General features: G+C 37.1%; 1 protein-coding gene across 3 annotated transcripts in view; it reads left to right on the top strand.

The window, feature by feature from the left end:
- The window catches only part of ZFPM2 (zinc finger protein, FOG family member 2), a 316,540-nt gene that overhangs the window by 53,973 nt on the left and 242,588 nt on the right, over nucleotides 1-19,979 (top strand). For 2 of the 3 annotated variants that reach the window (XM_054193152.1, XM_054193154.1), the window contains exon 2: nucleotides 10,655-10,813. The exons of the other annotated variant lie outside the window; for it this stretch is intronic. In XM_054193152.1, coding sequence (XP_054049127.1) covers nucleotides 10,655-10,813 — 159 coding nt within the window. The remainder of the gene's footprint in view (nucleotides 1-10,654; nucleotides 10,814-19,979) is intronic. 3 annotated transcript variants of the gene reach the window in all.

Below are 19,979 nucleotides of genomic sequence, written 5' to 3'. Positions count from 1 at the left end.
TTATTGGAGAGGTGAATAATTGGAATTTAGCATACCTTACCTGTAGAAAACAATATGAACAGACGTTCTCATACATTTTTTTTTCTTTTTTATACACTTGTATAGCTATAAAAATCAATGGCACTTCTCATAGATGTATGAAGCATCAAATATTTGAATTTTTATTATATAGATACATATAATTTAAGTGAAAGACACAGAATTAGGAAGCCATCTTCTTACACAAACGGTGCTTTCTTTTATTTCTTCTTTTTTAAGCCTGTAAATTTAAACATTATTTTCATACTTATCTAGCTGAAACAATCCACTGGAACTGGATAATGTTTGCATCAATGTTAGCCATGTATCATGGGGCAAATTACATTACCAGTATTTCAAATTAGATTGCCAGTAGTTTCAAAAATTGTTTTGTAAAAGTTAGCAGATATGAATCATACAGAAATAAATGGTGGGTTTAAAAACTATAAAATATACCATAATGCGTGGAAAAATGCTTCAGGGATAATATTTCTGTATAAGCAAACAGGAAATTTCCCATGTTTGCTTTATCTTACATTTAATAAAACTACTGATAAACTAGCATTGCAAAATTACTCCTAAGGTAGAAGATTATCTACAAGCATCACAGATTCATCTCTGAGAGCTTTATGCCCAACCTCCTGTTTGCTTTGTAGGCTTTAGTTAAAAAATTCCCTTCAGGAAAATCACTGCGCTGTGGTACTGCGGTAGTTCTGTGTTGCTGCTGTGATTTTAGTAGGGTGTTGAGTCAGGATCCTCATCCCCTCTCTGTTCTTCTCTTCCTCCTCTTGTATCACCAGAAATACACAGAACAGCATCTGCTGTGGAGCATCTGCTGTGAAGCTATTATGACTGTAGGTAGAATTAAAACAACTAAGAGAGACAGTAAGTCTTCTTCTCACTCCATATCTTTGCGTTTGACAGGATCTCTATGAAAATTTGATCTTCCCAATTGCTTTTGTTATGATCTATAGCATACAAGAAGTTACAGTCTTGACTGACTGAGACGCCACCTTCTAACAGTGAACCTTTTCAGAGTCCATTGCCAATCTCAGAGGCTGCAAGTGTGGTGATTAAATTGGTAAATGGATGATCAAGATGGGACAGTAGGAGAAGGTACAGGGCTAGAACAATTATTGGTACAGTTTATGAAATTGCTTTTGTCATTGTTAGCGTCTATTAATGGTTTCCACAATCTGTTTTCAACTGTAATCAACTTGAAATCTTTCATGTGGGAAAGTAGTTCGTGATTTAGGTTTGGGGTTTTTTTTTGTGAATATTTCTGTTTTCTTCCTTTCTAATATCGTAGTACAATGCTTGTTCTAAATTAAAGTGCCAATGCAAAAAACTCATCCCCCTTCTTTTCTAGTTTAAATCACTTTCTATATTTCAATTACCAACTTTACCCTAGAGCAAGAACAGGTACTGTTATTTCTGTTATTTTTCCAAATGATATAAATACATCATAATTAATACTTTTTAAATAAGCCCTTCCCAAGATGAAACTTCTACTCTCACTTTTTGTCAGAAGACAGAACAATGTTGCTAATTCAAGAATATCCAGATAACCTTCTGTTTCATTCTTTAGAGTATTGAAACATGCTTTGTAGGTTTTATTTTCATACAGTGGCATGGGAGCAGTTAAGATGCCTCTGGATTCACACCCTTTGCTGTTACCAGTTTTGCAGCCACACTGACATCATAGTACCAAGGAAGTCAGTATTAAAAATTCCTGGGAGGAGGAATTCCAGAATGAAGTTGCAACTAATCTTTTATACTGTGACTCCGTGTGTTGTGTCATTAAAAAAAAAAAAAAAAAAAGTTCCTTATGGCACCTACGTTGAGGGTTTTATAGTATGGCAACAATTTGACTGCCAGCAGGTGGGAAGATTTGAGGAGAGGAAGATTCTATAAGCACCTTTCATAACACTCATATTTCAAAACAATTTCAGTTCTTTGGCAAAACATCATACTCTTCATTTGGTAAATGAATATGATCTTTCATGATTAGTTCTGCCTCTTCACGTTGGGTAATGACAGTAGCACACACCACTTGCCTTTTTTTCGTATTCTCTCTGTGCTCACGTTGAGGTAAAATCGATAAGCCCTCAGGTTCATCTGCAGGATAAATATGTCCTTTCTGACTCCTATGAGCCAAACAAGGTGCACCTTGCAAAACAGAGCCCCAACAGTCAAATAATTGCCGTGACTCTTTTGTGAATAAGGGTATTGGAGGACCGAACCTCTATTTCGGCGTGAGCCCCTGCTTGAAAACTGGCTCTGACATTTAACTGCAGTGGTCTTTGCAGCTCATGTTCCATGTGCATCTTTTTTTCTTTTTTTTTTTCCCATGCAAACGGAACTTTGGCATTAACAGTTCACTTGCTTACTGTTTTTTGAAATTAATGTCTCCCTAAGCATGTTTTGAATGGTCACTTTTTCATCATTTCACTTTTATTGATTGGAAGTATTCTGGCCTTGGCTCTAAGAGCAAACGGACTGTAGATGCTGTGAGGGTTTTTTGTGGCCTCTTGAATAATGGTAAGAGAAAAGAAAACAAGAGGGTAAATAAAAGTGAAGTTCCAAATTGCTGGAACATTTAAAGGTCTTTGAAAAGTTTATGTACAAGCACAGTTAATGCTGTCATGCACCAAAGTGCCAAAAGACCTAGCAGTGAAGAATATTAATCTACTTTTATAAAATCAAAGGGTTCATATTTTTTGCTGTAAAGAAATAATTTGAATAAAATTTGACCCTTTCTACAATAGTCTGTGGGTCAAATTGAACCTACTATTAAAATTCTCTAATATCTTTCTTGTATTAGCATTTCAAAACTCAATTTAAATATTCACAGAGCTCTTTTTTTAATAAACTTAACAAAATTCAGGTAATTTCCTTCAACTTTCTTGATTGAAGGAAGGCAGTAGGTACAGATATAAAAAAGATGTACAGCTACGAGCAAAACCTGAAATCAATTATATATAAGAAATAACATAACACATGGAAAGAAATTAATCAAAAGGAAAAATTTCTGCTATATGATTTTCTTGGTCTGCTACCTGCAGGCAAGGAACGTAAATGAAAAAAAAATCAGCATTCTTCTTACAGATAAGGGGAAAATTAATAAAAATGTTTCCTTCCTACCAGATCCCCTGATGCAACTTATGTTAAAAGTGAGTGGCTGCAGGAAGAACTTAGTGTTTAAAAATAACTCTTTTTTTTTTGGCTACAAAAATATATTTTTACACCTTATTCTTGCTGTTAAGCTCAATTACATCAGGTTGGTGTGGATTTATAGTGTCCATAGAGCAGCTCTTTTCCATTCCTTTTTCTATTAAGTTAGTCGTTAAATCATGGTCATAAAGTTTCTCCCAGGCTGAAAGTGAGAAATGGTTCCTTCTGCTCGGGTCCCACAATGAAGATGTAAGGAGTCGCTCACAAATTGGCGCAATCTTCCTTTTTGGACAAAACTTTTGAAGTTCAGCCAATTTACATAACAGGCTGGAGAGGTTCAGTGCGCAGAGGTAGCATTGCGTCTCTGCATAACAGGAATTACCGAAATAATTTAGTTAAGCTAAATAGAAAACTCAACGGACTGAAGAGCGAACGAAGCATTTCAGTAAAAGTGGGAGTGGTTTGTTTGACAGGTATTGACCTTCTTAAGAAGTATATTTAAGGGGTTTTTCTAAACTGATTTCCCAGTTTGCACTCCAATCACCTACTGCCGACAGCATGATTATTTTTTAAGCTGTTCTGCAGTGGTCGGTTTGTCAAGATTAGGTATTGCCATCTACTGTCAAACAGAAGAGAGTGTGGGCACCTCGTTCCACCCTTTCTCTCTGTTCTCATGGAATTAAAATATTTTCAGTTCTCACAGGGAGGAAGGGAAAGGCAATGTTTTCTAAGATGAAAATTTAAAATTGGGATCACTATTAACTAAAAGCCAAGTGAGAGGAGTAGTGTGGACAGTCATGGGGTCAGGTTGTTGGGGTGGGGGGAGCAACTAGTTCAGTAGGAAAACTTTTGTTACCGTTTTCCTTTATTATCATCTATGGTGTTAGCTGCAGACTTGTCGTGTACTTCCATTTCTGTGATTCATCTAGGTACCTCTAGTTGGAGGTTGTGCTTCTCAGGGGAATATTGAAAGTCTCGGTGATTGAACAGTATCTGGCAATCCTAGTGCTCAACAGAAACCGAAAATTTATTCAGATTGCTACAGCATATATTCATCTCCCGTATTTTATCAGTGCATGTCTTCACCCTGGTTGAACATATAGCGTCTGAAATATTTGAGCCTGGACGCTTAAAAAAATTTCTACAAAACCCAAGAGAAAGCCAGCTTCCCAGTGAGGAACTTGGGAATATTTTTTTTCGGTAGTGTCTTGTAAAAATTTCTTCCCCCCCCAAAAAAGGGGAAGCTGAATTGTTTCTGTGAGGGTTGTTCAGATTGCTGTTAAACTTGTCTCCAGGCTGCTGTGAAAGTGTAGTGGTTGGAAACGGCTACTCCTTTGAGTTAACTGAAAGGCTGAAGAAGTAGCTGAGAAGTCTTGTATAGAAATCTTCCCAGCAGGGAGCAAACTCTGAACTACCATGTGGTGTCTTCAACCCCCACTGCCATATTTGAAATGAAATAAGTTGAACCTTCTTCTGTATTTTTGATGTTCCTGACTGAATTGTTAGAAAGAAAGGTCCCTGTGTGTCTTCCCCATGCGAATCAATATAAAGTGTTTGCCTGCTCATTTTCTTATGTAATTGTTTGTATTTAGAAGAAATTGTTCTTGTTGAAACAGGGGACAAATGGATTGATTTTTCTGAAGCTTTTCCCTCTTTTTGTAATCAGAGAGCATCACTTACCTTGTTTTACCGTAAGCTAAGGGTAATCTGTGTGCGGCAGCGTGTTTTCCTAGGACATACTGGATGGATCACATAGAACACACAAAATGCATGATGTTGATCCAGTGAATTTCAGGCCTCTCTGATGGATCGGAGTTGTTATTATTTAATGCTACTACTACTAATTATACTCACTAACCTCTCCCCAGCCACTCACTGTCAAGTATTGTAGGCTTTCTGAAGCATTCTTAATTTGTTAAGAGCGTTGATTTATGTTGCTGCTCTGGCAGTGTGGGAGAATATGGGTAGGTGGGAAGGAAGCTAACCACTTAACACGTTCATGAGATAATTATTTCAATGATACTTTCCCACTGTAGGATACATGCATTTTAAGCGCAAAGCACTGGACAGGAAAGCACATAAGCATGTTCTTAATTTGAGCGTGCATTTAAGTGGTTTCATTTAGGGAGAAGTCTGATGAATTTGACTATGAGAAATGATTACAGAACTTAACCTAGTTTAATGTTATTGAATTAGAATTATTTCATTATGGTTATAGTACCATAAAACTGGAGTCCTACGTTGTTGTATCAGGACTAACATGCTCAAAGGGTCCAATGCTCAAATTTGTGTTCAGAGGAGGGTTTACTGTAGCAAAAGCATCTTTTGTTAAGTGAATGTAAAGCCTTTTTTCGTGGTTCATTCTCACACTTTTCCATGCTATTAAAATTCTCACAGTGTTGGTTTTGTTTTGTTTTGCTAAATGTGGCCTGTCCTTTCAAGTGTTGAGGTAGCATCTGTTACTCATTGTGTAAAGATTCCCACTTAGCTACCTCTCTTCGTGTGTTTGTATCTATACTTTTGCATTTATATTAAAGTATATCAGTATTTGAGAAAGGTATATGCATTTTTTTAGCATTTAATACATTAATAGTGCTAAAAAATATGTGCTTGAGTGTCTGTAAATCTGGTACAAATTAGGGAGCAGAGTTCAGGTTTCCCCACACTGTGCTGCCAAGTGGCCTCAATCAGAAGTAATTTTCTCCATGAAGGCACATGCAGCTCACTCGTCAGCCTCTCCTCACTACATATTGTTATTTGTATCAAATTATACGGGGTGATTTTTCAAAGTGGACTACTGTTTCCACTAAGCCATACAGATTTCTGCCACGTTGACTCCTTCGTTGCTCTCGCTAATTGTACTGTTTTCTTCTGCCTTGTGTTTATCTGTGTGATTTGAAACAATATCTGAGATTTATGGTCATATCAATAAATATTCATGAAAGAGAATAAGTACCAAGTGAATAAGTAAACTACCAAACCCTCAGAATCTCCTGTGTTGTGTACAACACAAGTATTTGCTTGTTTTATAAAGGAAATTATTTTTTCAGCACTTAATGCAAAATCTAGAATGAAGTAATGGAGACTTCATTTGCCTTTGGTAACCCTATTTGAGATGAGAAATTGAGTTTTCACCTCGTGCATTTGGGAATTCTTCACTGTTTATCATGTATCTAGCTAATGTGAGGCATTTCAGAATCGTCTCTCCATAGATGACATCACACTCACTCACAAGTGCTAATCGGAAAAGAATTGCTGAAATGAGGAGACAAACATCTAGACTACCTCTTTGGAATGAACTGTTCAACTAAATTCTTAAACCGTCGCAATTTGAAATTTTACTGTTTTAAAGAGTCTAACCATATCTCAGGGGTGTTTACTGTCAGATCGCTGTGACACTCAGAGGAATTTCAGTAGTAGGAATTATTTGGATTTGCATTGCTGTGTCATTATGGCAGTTGTTGGTTGTAATGTCCCACTTAATCAGCAGTTATTGAAAAACATTTTTCAGCAGAAGAGGGAGGGGACCTTGACCCTGTTCCAGTTGAAATAAAAGCAGACATAGCGCATGTTGTTCCATAGGTGCTTAATAACGTGATCGGTATAAGTAATGGGTGTAATACTATGAAATTAAGTCAACAATTGAAAAGAAATAAAAGCATAGTACTAAAGTAACTGACTAATCTGTATTTGGACTGTTAGAGGTAATATATCAACAGAGTAACAACCGAGGAAAAAAAGCAGTATCAGAGGAAACAGCTGAAAGTAGCTTATTTTGAGAGGCTTATTTATTTTTGCCCATATGACTGTATTTTTAAGTATTTTAAATCAGGGAAGAAGTTGAGTAGATGCTGTGTAGGTTGTTCCCTAGGTAGAGGAGCTAGCAAACTTTGAAAACCAACCTATACATTTTTGAACCAGATAAGCTCTTAGTTCTCTGCCTGACTTAATTTCCTGATACCAGGAAGAGGTTGTTGGAAGCAAGTGGCCAAATGAGGCAAACATAAGCCTGCAGAGTTTATGTGCTTGCGTTAGTCAAGAATATGTAATTCCATACAGTCTTTATTGTGAGATTCTGAAGATTTATTTTTATTCATTGTCTATTTATGTGCAAGTAATTAGATGGAGTAGTCAAGAATAGAGAGTTTAATCTGCTTATTCTTACCAGTAAGTCGCTTTTGATTTTACCGTTTTCTTTAACCCACTCTATATTTGAGTGATAATTAAAAATAGTCGCAGAAATCAGGCACTGATATTTCAGTTCACGTGAAACTAGCAACCAAGAAATACTTAATTTTGGTATTATTCTTGTGGGCTGGTCTTACTCGTGTTGAGCAATGACTTACTCTTTAGTTAAAGCTATCAGTTAAATTAAAGTTATCAGTTTATAGCTCTGGGCATGAGTTGAATGTATTTGAACATTTAAAAAATAAAAGACGACTCGGCATGAATAAGGCTGAATAAGACAGAATTGGTCTCAAGGATCAGGCTGTAGATGGGTGAATTAGACAAGGTAGCAGCAGCCTGAAACCTTGAAAAATATTTATGCACTGATCCCTCAATTTCAACAAAAGTCATGCTGGTTTTTGGAGTGCAGCGTCTGATGTCAGCCCCTGAGGTGAACCGTTACTTAACGCTCTGATCTGTGCCCATATGCGGCTGGATAAACATCAGTAGTTTTTATATGCGGGTTGGCATACGTGAAGCAAAACCCAGTGTAGATGCGTGCGTACCTCTGATCTCGTTTGGATGTGACAACTGTTACATTTATGTTTTCAACTGCTTGAACGTGTAGCTTTAGGATATGTTACATACCTGCTCACGCGTAGGATGTATCTACAAAAGCGTCAGTCAATAAATTTTTTGTAGTCTGAGATTTGTTTAAAAAATAAAGTCCCAACCCACAAAACGACAGGAGTTTGAACCTGTGCTGTGGAGCTGGTGCATACATTGTTTTCCTTCTGCCTTCTTGGAAACAGTGTCAATGGAAATTATAAGGTGCGTGTTTCCATGACTGCTGCAAATGAAAGCATACCGACTGCACTTCTGTTATTTTCTTAATTAACGTACGGTGATTATTAGTTTGCTGATTATGGACTGGTGACCTGATCAAACAAACTGGTTTAACAACTAGAAACAGACCTAAATGTCACGTACACATGCCAATTTGATTACTTGCAGGTATATTGCTTTTGCTGTATTTTGCAAGGCACTTATTGAAGAAGTCAAATGACAAAAAGCCAGTCAGGCAGCTGGAAATTGGCTCTCACTGAAATGTTGGCTGAAATTTACGTTTTTTTCTGCAAATTTAAAATATTGGGAAAATCTATTAAAGGCATGTGGCTGCTTTTGAAATTATGCAAAACATGGTATTTGTCCATCTTTAGACATGGTAGAAATTTACATTTCCCTAAAATAGCATATTTTCTGTTTCATTGTGTTTTTCCTTCCTAGTTTCTATAGCCAGATGTTACCAGGAGCACACACCAATAAAGGGCTCTACAGACAATGTCACGTATTAATAGTATCATGAAATCTGAAAGGTATTTTGTGATGGTTCGTTCAGAACGCCGTGTGCTTTCATTCCTGCCATGAAACTGGACACACGTAAGGTGCCCAAACTGCCCATGTTTAGCTGCAGTGCCTGCTCCGGTGTGTGCCAGTGCTTTGTTCTCCATTCCGTACAGTGCGATATCCACTCCTCATTCCCCATGCATACGCAGGTGCTGGATTTTTTCCCAACATGGCTAGAAAGGGCAATTAGCAGTAATGGATACTTTGACAGTGAGAATCTTTATTTCTTCAGCTATAATAACAGCCCCTTATTTTAGGAGATATATAGTTGAATGACAGCTAGTGTCGGTGACTGTGTGTCCACCAAAATGGGTTCATTTGGTCAGATTCTCAGCTGGCACAAATAGTCGTATTTCCATGAAAGATAGTAAGCTATGTTAATTTATGGAATCCCAGCTGGGAATCTCAATCAATTTCAATAAAAAGTAACCGTCATATTCCTGTGAAGCAAGAATTACACAACCTAGCCTAAAGTGAATTTTGCTGTTTTAATAAATGTAGGTAGTCACTGGCTCATAATAAATTACATAAAATTAGACTGCAGTCAATATTTGATTTCTTTTAAAAATGTATCCCTTCCTTTTCATCGAATGCAACAGAATCATTTATGTATTGTATCTCAGCATGATAGATTATATAGGAATAGTATATTTAATACTGGAAAACTATCATATAAATACAAATTACATTTTTTTTCATTAGCTAGCTAGCTTTCATTTCAAGGAAGAAATACTCAGTCAATTATAAATGAGGCTGGGCTTTCATTGGAGAGTGAAATATGTAATTTTTTTCAAGCCTCAACCATGTATAATGAAATCTCTCTTTTGAAATCCAGTCTTAAGATGTATTTTGAAACACACTGACATTTAATAAAATCTTAGTTAAATTAAAATACGTTCAGTTATTTCAAATCTCTATTTAAATCTAGGCTAAAATTCTGCACCTCTACAGGAGATATCCTCAGCAAATAGTTAGTATTAACCGACAATTGTGAAGTGTATGTGTATAAGAAAGAAGAAAATTTGAGTACCTTCCAGTTGGTAACCTGGGTGTTATCTATTGTAGATCTGTCAGATGCTGACTCTTCAAGAGGATCTGTAGCAATAGTATGTCTAGGTAACCAGAAGAAGAATCAAAGACCTCAGGCTGCCATTTCAAATTCAGACTTGTGCGCTCCTTCTGTAACTAACTAACTGGCTTATGTTTCTGTAGCCCTCGGCTAGTAGTTTACCACAATGGCTGGTTGGCCTCTGTGAAATGAAGTGATAGTCTGTCTGAGCCCCATCCATTGACCCATTGACTGGGAGTCCATTGAAGAGTCTAGCAAATGAATGATCATGGATAATATGAAACTCTTCTTAAACACCGTTAAGCGCTGGTTACAGTAAAACAGCAGAATAAGCTGAAGTTTATACTGTCAATACCTTTGTAGTAATTCACTGTTGTCAGTACTGTTAACTCAAGAAATGAAGCCTATAAGGACAACCTATTAAGTACTGTAATTCAGCATCAAAAAACAATGACTAACAAACAAGAGGAGTCTCTTCACTGTTTACGTGGTTTTACAAATAGAGCTTTGATTTCCATTGTTAAAACTGTCTGTGTTTAATACTAGAGTTGATGAATAATGAAAAAAACCCCCATGTGCGAGTATTATTAATACATATTATTAATAACGCTTTGTATATTCTGATTTGAAGTCATCAAGAAAACAGTCGCTTTCCATTTCAATTTCCGTAAAATGTTATTTGTCCGATTCTAATAAATGCTGAACACAGCCGTGGAAGGAAAAACTAGCTAAAGACCTCCAATTAGAAGTTCACTAAGGTTTTATTTCACGTTGTCCTGTTAGATGGTTTTGCCACAGTGTTCCTGATTCTTTTTAAAGGGCCCCTTGAGGATGCCATTGAGGATGAAGAAGAAGAGTGCCTGTCTGAGGAAAATGATACTATCTCAAAAGAAGACTTTCCACTGGAGGAAAGCTTTTCTGCAGAGTTTGAGCCTGAAAATCTGAGCTGTGAAGAAGTGGAATACTTTTGTAATAAAGGTAATCATTGTAGCCCACCTTTGAGGGAATACTGGCCAAACTGTGTCCAATTGGTCAAAAAGATTTCTTGGTTTAAAATGTCAAAAAAGTCCTATTAATATAGTACCTTAAAAATAGGAAAATAAGCCACTTGTGGGGTTAAGTGTGGTAAGGGGTGAATATTTTAAGGTGTTGGAAGATGTACTTGTCAGGGAGGTGAATCATCTTGCCTTTAATGTTTTCCTCCAAGAATGTTATTTTCTACGTATTTAACTGGAGAGAACAGGCCTCAGAAGTCAATTACTATCAGATCCGAAGGTAGCAAAGCAGCATGTCTGTGCATTGCCTCTTTGCCTAGGAAACACTGCTAGAAAAACAGATTGTGTCTGTAGATTCTAGGATTAAAATAGAGCTTATTATAGAACTTATTATGCATGGTAGAAAACTAGTGATTTGTGAAAGGATAACTTTTAAAGTTGCAGATGCCTTTTTGGTGCATTCGTTACTTGAAAATTATTGAAGATAGAGGTATTTTAGCATAAGCCGCACCGATTCATTCTTACCCAGTGTTCAGTCTGCAAGGCTGTGCTGTTTCCCATTCAACTGACAGAAAAAGCACACTGTACTGTTACGTAGAACATTGACTTAACCTTCTTCCTGCCAGATTTCCACTTGACTGCTTTATTGTTTGTCTTCTGCAGGTAAGGATGCCTATCAAATAGCTGGAATTGTTGTGGTGATGTTCTCCTGTTAGTCCACAACCCCCTCAGGCATTTGGATATTGATAATTTCTCTGTCTTTCTGTTCTTTCCCAGATATTGACATACGTTTTCTCATGATAGCTTGATATGCTTCTGGTTTTATATTATTTTCATCTGTCTTGGACAAAGTAGAATAAATCTGTTTGAATAGTTAAATGTTTTAACTGCAGAATATTACTCTTTCCTACATAGTCTTCAGTCATCAGTGGGGAAGGCACAAAAATGTATTTTCTACATGTCCTCTACGTAGCTTGCAAACTTTTGAAAAAATAGGTAATTTTTTGCCCTATGTGTTCTTGAGACTTAGTCAGCCATCCTAAGAGATCAAAACAGTCCAGTGCATAGTTCAGAGTTTAGCTGCAACAAATCTTACAGTGAAGTAAGAGAGACCAGATTATGAATGGAAATGCTTTGCAAACAGGGGGAGTTAAGTGCTATTATAACTCTGTTGGAAACACATACAATTACTGTGCATTCACTTGTTCCCATGCCTCTCCGACACCATTTTCCTTAGCTGAAAAAAAGTACTGATCCTGTTACTGGCATTACTAAATAATTATTTAAACCACTGTTTGCGTAATTGTCATACTGGTGTCCCTTGAGTTCCTTCTGTCAGCAGTGGAAGACTATGCACCACTATCAGTTCATATCAGTTTGATTTTGTTATTTCTCTGTACTTCTTGCTGCATTTCCAGGGCCCACCAATGGAAATACTACTGTTTTGGGCAAAATTCAGAAAAATACATGATTTTTTTTGTTTCTTTGTAGCAGTCATTATTGCAAAGTCCTGTTGAATTCAAGTTATCCCGGCACTTTTCTTTAGTGAACACATCTTTCAGGGAAAACACTGAATCCAGGCCATTGTATTAAACAAGATCAGGAGTTAAATGGGAATACATTTAAATCTGAATCTTGATTATCATGTTTTATTAAGGACATCTACTGATTCTTCAAGCTGGATACCTTCTGACTCCCCAGTAGTTATTTTTCCAAGTGTGTTGTAGTTATAAAAGAATCTTAAACCTATCCACTGCAACTGCTGCAGAAGAAAAATTGAAAAGGAAATTTCTGAGGATGAAGGGGCACATAAAACCCCTAATCTACTTCCAGCTGAGGCAGTGTGACAGAAAGTCCCACTTTGAAGTAAGTTGAGAATATCCCTGGAAAAAGATGGACTGGGAGACTAGAAATGTATTGTTTTTAATTAATGTCTCAACATCTGTTGAATGTCTTGCTTCTTCAGTGTCGCATCTTAAGTGTCGTTAGCATGAGGCCACGTATGTTTTTCTGAGGATAAAACCCAAGAAGAAAAAAATAATCTGTAAAGCAAATAAATTTCTTCTGTGTCCTTTTCTTAGTTGAAGGGTTTGTGACTATATTATATAGTAAATACTAAAAGTGAGACTAATTCTCATGATTTTTGGCATGAATCTGTTAATCATTCATAACCTTTTTTTCTTTGTAGTGCTTCAGTATTGAAATTAAAACATGATATGAGAAATAAGCTTTTTTCTTCCTAAAAGTATTTTTTCTTTAACACTGTGAATAAAAGCTTGAAAATGAGATATGTACCAAAGGGGCTTGAGAGCAAATAAATGCATTCTAATTTCTGTTTTGGGGGCCTGACTTTCTGGTTTTTGTTTTGCTCTTTGAAAGTTTTGGCAGCCTGTAAACCACAGATATCTTAAAGGGAGGGAAAAATAAGTGTAAATCTGTGTTTTCTCATGTGACAGATTTCCTTTTCCCAGAAAATACCAGAATTGGCATGGGAATCCTTTTTGCTGTCTCTGCATTCTCCTCTTGCTCGCATGGGCCATGAAAGGTTCTAGAAAGTTAGGGGATTTTGTTGGATATGGAATGTTCATCTGTCTTGGCTCCCCATTTCCCTTCCCCAGGGTTTCTTCCTAGCTGACCCAGAACAAGAGGACAAATGAGTCCTGCTTCCTGCAGGACTCCAGATGTGGGCAACAAATGGCACAACTGTCGGGGAGGAGAAGTTTGTGAGGTTTCACCCGTGGTATGTTTTTCATACTTCCCCAGCTACGTAAATCCAAGCATGGCCTGAAAATAGAGGCTTTTAATTATCCAAAGTATGCACCGAAGGCAAAAATTTACTAAATTCACAATTTATTCAGATGAATGAAAGTAGAGGATGTGCGGGTTCACAACTTGATAACTTTGGCTTTTTGACTAAAGAGATTTTCCTGTCAAACTATGCCTGATCATATTGTAATCAGAGAGCAGTCTCTTATTGTCTAAATTGCAAACAGCTAACCTTTATAAAGCCATACTTGTCATTCCTACCTTATTAATTTAGGTTTGTGAGATTGATTCAGCAGAATAGTTGCCAGAATTAGAAGGCGAAGGCAAAAGCCTCTGCAAAGTGTGAAGCAAATTAATCACATTGATTGAGCTACATGTCATTTTACAACTTCTCTGTTCTCAAAATTATGACTTTTGGCTGTTATTTTTCCCTTCTCCTTTTGCTCATTAATGGCTTTTAGAACAAGGAATCTGGAAAATTCCCACACACTTTTGCAACACTACAAAACCGCACTTAACTTTGCTACATGTGAATAATCATTCCTATGTAGTCTTCATTTACACTCAAATGTGAAAAAGGGAGCAGTGTTTAAGCATGTAAATACTAAAAGCAAAAATGGAAATTAGCAACTTACTATTTATCAAAGATCAGTTTAAGCTTGCAACTGTGAATTTTTAACCTTTTGGATAAAGTTTCCCGTCCAAGAGTGAATGTTTTAGAAGAGCCTCAGAACAGATGGCAGTTAGAAGTTTGATTTGTTTGCAATTTTCATAGTGGAATTAGGAGAAAGGGAATATTTTGGAAACAGCAATAATAATAACACAGCCATAGTGTTCTTTCACTACAAAGCTGCACTGGTCTCAATCTTTGGAGCAGAAACAAAAAATTTAGTAGGTGTTAGCCTTGGCAGTAATGCATTGCATTTGATCAGTTTGTGGCCTTGAAAATTGCTGTTTATGCTTAGTTACTACAAATTCCCGCACTGCAGATAAAGAGGGTATCCGATGGTGCTGTCCACACAAAGCCTGTATTAACCTGGAACCTCCATTGCTGAAGGTTTCTTTTAGTGTCCAGATAGTGGGTATCTGGAATCAGAGTCCGTATCAGATTGAGATTAATTCAGATTAAATTCAGATCTAGAAGATTTATTAGAATCATAGAACCATAGAATCGCCTAGGTTGGAAGGGAACTTTCATATCATCTTAGATAACTACCAGTATTTAGATAGTCTGAGTAGGGAGAAAATAGCTTGTCTCCCATGTAGAAGAGTGGTAGACTAGATGGCTGAAAGCCTACAATGGAAGCTAGGAGACAGAGGTTAACTTTTGTCTTTTATAGGTAGGAATAAGAAAATAATGTGATGCTAACAGAGACAAGAGAAGAAGTGAGCTGGAGGAATGATGGGGATAATAAAAGCAGGAGGACAGATAAAGAAGGGGGCACAAACAGCAGAACAATACAAAAGCCAAGAAGTTGGAGGTGATGGGATGAAAAGCAAAGAACTAAATCAAGTTAATTTGGGCTGTGAAGTAGTTTATCGTTGGCTTTTTAGCCTCTGATTGCTTTCATCCTGCCTAGATACCCTCAGGAAAAATAAAAAAAATTCTCATCTGTTACTTAGCAAATTTGCCATACACATATGGAGGTGAAACCTCTTCCTCTGTAAACAGCAAGGAGAATAGGAGCCTTGCCTTCTTTGTAAGGGTGGGAACTGGCTAAACAAATTACAGTTCTTTGTGACCTTCTTAGCAGAAGTGTTCAATGAGGGATTAACTTTCAAAGGAAAAGTTATCTTGAGCAATGAGAGACATCACTTGAGATTAGTAGATAGTTAAGTATCTGTGTTCAGAGCAGGAAAGAGGCAAGAGAAGAAAATGGAGGAAGGACTATAATCAAGAGAGAAAATGTGGGACTGTTTCCAGAAGAAAGGGTCAAATGGAGGAATGTACATATCTGATAATTAGAGAAAGAAGACACATCCATTTCTTGGTGCTGTGCTTACCAGGACAACTTTGTTGAATTCTTCCATTCTTTGCTTATAGCATGTCTATTGTGCGTGTTCCTCATGTTGTAGGCTTCCCATAGTTACTCCATCACAAGGCAGCAGTGGCACCAGCCCTCAGTGGAAGGAGATTCAGTGGCCTTAACACTTCTGGTGGCAGGTTGGAAAGCTGTTTCCCAATGTTAACTGTGCTTCAGTTGGTGACATAGGAAGATACGGGGGATACGTAAAGTGGGATGAAGATTGATTGTTTCATGATGCAATGCTTTTAGGATCTACAGCACAAACTGCCCATAGCAAATAGGAGCGTTGATGCATCGTTGTGGTTCCTGATACATTGCTTATCTTTATTTGTAGGGGAAGAGGGGGATGAGGGGAGTCCAGTGCCGTCTGAAACTCACGTACTGTTCTAAGTCAGCAAGAAGAGAACGCAGGGAATATATGGGCTTGTGCATACTGAGTGTACGCCTGCTGCTGTATTCTCGTATTCTGCTCGGGCAGGAGGGGATGAGCTCGGAACCTGATCCAGGTTTTCTGCTCCTGGACGGTATTTTGTCACTAGCCTACCAGACCAGCTTAGGACTGGAATTTTTTATGTTAAACCATGTGACCTGATTGTGCAGCCAGGCTTGAGATTCAGGGAAACAGCTGCAGTGTGATTCTCCGTATAAGAAAAAGCATATACAAAGCTAAGTCCTTCTGTGCATTAATCTTTCCCGTCATACTTCATGTGCAAAGCTATCATGCTATCATCTATAATACCAGCCAAACTCTTAACACCTTGAAAATGATTTCTGTGTGTCCCTTTTTCCTCTGGAGTATGATTTTTTGTATGTATGCCTGTGTGCATCTGTGTAAATATTCTTTGCTTCTTTCAAGTTAAGCATGTAATGTCTGACAATATGCTTTCTATTTTCTGATTATGGATCAAAAAGTAGATTTATGCCTTTTTTTTCTTTTTTTTCCTTTTTTTTTCTTTTTTTAAACCAGAAACCTTTTAATCAATAATGTTTTTTTCCTTTTCAGTAATGGATTTCATGACAAATTTCTACCTCTTTTGCTATAGCAAGTGGAAGTAGGATCAGCATAAGGCAGCTATACCATAATCACTTTGAGCTCAATAAGGAGATCTTTACAGGCAACTTTGTTCTTATTACTTAACGGGATTAAGAAGCTCAGCTCTTTAAATTCTTGCATATAACACTGACATTTCCAGGGTGTGTTTGGACCAGGGAGTTCAAAGAGAAGGAATAAAAAAGAAAAGCCAATATGACTTTGTTTTTTACCTTGCTGGAGGAGCTGTTTGTGCAAATCGCCTATAAGCTTATTGACCTGAATCTTTGACTCCTTGTTTTCTCTGGATTTGGCTGGAGTGTAGACACTGATAGAGCACTGATAGAGGTGATTGCACAGCCCTCGGCTTTGCTTGGCACCAGACACCCCCCCTCCCTGCGCCTGACATTATCTTTCCCTGGCAATACTTCTGTTCTCCTGGAGCTCATATTCCTCTTTTTTTGTTATTTATTATTTATTTTAAGTCATTACATTTTCTTTATGTAGGCTTTACAAGTAAATGAAGGACACATCATTCTTTTTGGTAAGCAGAGACAGGAGAGGGCATGTATGTGTGATGATGTATTTTCATCTCCCAGGATAACAAGGATCTGCATAAGGACTCACAGTGCTACTCCTTCCAAAACTACGATAGTTACCTCTTACTGACTTGTGTACGTGTTTGTGAACCTGTGGTGGATTCTCGTTGTCCCCAGAGTGAGGGTTCCCGTACGTTTATCTGTATCCCATTCAGCTGAAAAAACTGAATCCTGTGCATCTTCCATACTTTTTGTCAGATGTTGAATGTGGACAAAGAAAGGAGGGGGGTTAGCCTTCGGAGGGTGCTAAGTCAGAATTAGATTGGATCCCGGCAGGATGAAAGGAGACCTTTTTTTTCGGAACATGAGCATTTGCCTTGGGCTTTACCTCTTGTGTTTTCTCTTTTTTTCCTGTTACTGGAGCTCAGAGGACCACCTGTTTTCTTGCTAGAAGAGAAAGGAAATATCTGAAAAGGTTGGAGTGACTTTTTTCACCATTCACTTGAGAGCACAGAAAGGCTTCCAGAATAACAAGTACGAGATTGTCTGTCCTACACTCTTTTCCATTTACTGCTAAGCCATATGTAAACTTCTCGGGCCGTATTTTCAGTGCAACTGAAATCCATGTCGGTAGTAACATCAACTTTAGTGGGATAAAAATTTGACCGAAGTTAGACAAGCAAACCCTTCTTTTAATCAAGTAATTAAATAATTGGTCATCAAACATAAAACTGTATCTCAGAAGAAACTAGCAAGATATGTTTCAAGATGTAATTTTAACTGTACAGAATTATAAAGTGAGAGAAATATTTAAACAGCTTACTCAATTTTAAGCAGTTTATCAAAGCAACTCCAGCCTTTTCAGTCAGCACATTTTGGTTTTCTTAAGAACAATGAAATTGTGAATTCTGTCACAGCTATGAGGAAGGGATTATTTGTTTACAACAAGTAGTGTAATGTCCCCTGTCTAGAAAGTCACAAAACTCGAACTTAGATTGACTTAAATTTGAGCTCAAATTTGACAGAATATGAGGTGCAAATTGTTAAAGGTAATCTTCTTTAAAATATGAAATGCACAAATCACAAATTTCACCACGTGTTCTTAGTTCATGTGTACTGTATATCTGTTAATAATTTATAATGAAGGTCCATTTTGCCTTTTTTTGTCTAATTTGCTGTTCTTGACACAAAAACTGTGAATACTTTTGGAAAGAGTTCTGAGACAGAACTGGCAGTAATTTAACTCTCAAAAGATCAGAAAAAACAAATGAAGCAAATGTCACAGTTACGACATCGTTGCATAAATATTGATAAGACAAATATTACTGCTGGATAGATTCTTGTGGATAGGAGAAAAAGAAGCATTTATTTATGACTGCTAAGTCTTTTTCTTGCGTTTGACTCATAGAAGTCTAGACTGTTTTTGAAACCGTGTATAATACAGCACGTATGTGGTAACATACCTCCAATGATAGGGAATTGGCTGCCTTTGATTTTGAAGCACCTGGAGTGTTGATTATTTCAAATAAAGGCATCAAGCTGTTTGCAACAAGGTAAATTAAAATTTCACTGTGTAAGAACAGATACATATTGCTACTTGTTATGTAGCAGTGTGTGGAAGTCGTGAAAATGGAATGTTTATAGATAATAATTTCAGCTGCATGTTATAAAATGAGATTTTCTTGGATGAAGAATTCTCGTAAGAGATGTAGTATTTTTGCAGTGGGGAAGGAACAGAATTGTTACTTATTAAGTTGAAATATGAACTTGCAGAAGAGTCTTCAAACTTAGAGTGTGAAACTTGCTAGAATATCTCTGAAGCCATCTCTTTGTTCTGCTGCAGGGTCTTTTAGAATCTCATGGATTGTCGATTTCTGCTGAAATAATTTTTGAAAATTATACTAAGCAACAGATTTTGTTTGGGGCGTCTAAATATCTTTTAAAATGTGCTTCTGCTGCTTTTCTAATCAAGTGCCTAGAGCTGTGAAAGTTTGAACCCCAGGTTGGTACTTGAATATATCTAATAGAGTTCTTGTATTTGAAGTTTTAATGGGGAAAGATTGAAAAGATGCAAGACTTTTTTCTTTTTTTTTTCCTTTAAATCTATAGAAGCTTTTGGGTAGACAGTATATCTGAATGATATTTGTTTGTGGTACTGGTGCCACAAGAGTTGCTCCCTAAAAATTAGTATAAATTTAAAACTCATTAAGAGAAGGAAAGTCTGTAGAATACAATTTAGAGAACACTTTCGCTGTTCTGCTGGAAGTACCTTTGAACGAGCGATCCTTGTCTTGAAAGGACTTCAAAAGCAAACAGTGCGATAATGAGAACATATCAAACATTTAGAGAAGGAGGAAGGCCAGACTCAGTCTAGATGAACTTGCTGCACAGCAGTGTCTTTTCCCAGGAGAAAAGTGCCATAGCTGAAATGGTTAGAAATAATTGACACAGCTTTTTAACATGATCACTGTGCTGAAATGTCATTGTGTCAAGATGACATTTTGTTAAACAGAGTGGTGATTTTAATGTGAACCAAAATAGTTCCCGTACCGTTATTTTGGAGAATTAACAGCTTGTACACATGTAGGTACTCACCGACACATGGATAATCATAGACCTTTCCTAAAAGCTAGGATAAGAGACAGTGCATTATTTCTGACATTTGCTGGATAAATAATTTTAAGAGTGCTTAGGGCAACAAGAAACATACAGTTATTTCAAATGAGATTTATCCCAGGAGAAATTATGATTGTTAATCAGCGTGACAGAAAACAATAATTGCTTGCA

This window comes from Rissa tridactyla, chromosome 2 (genome assembly GCF_028500815.1).
Source record: "Rissa tridactyla isolate bRisTri1 chromosome 2, bRisTri1.patW.cur.20221130, whole genome shotgun sequence".
NCBI lineage: Eukaryota > Metazoa > Chordata > Aves > Charadriiformes > Laridae > Rissa > Rissa tridactyla.
Note: the sequence above shows the minus strand (reverse complement) of the source record. Positions and strands in the feature narration are given on the sequence as shown.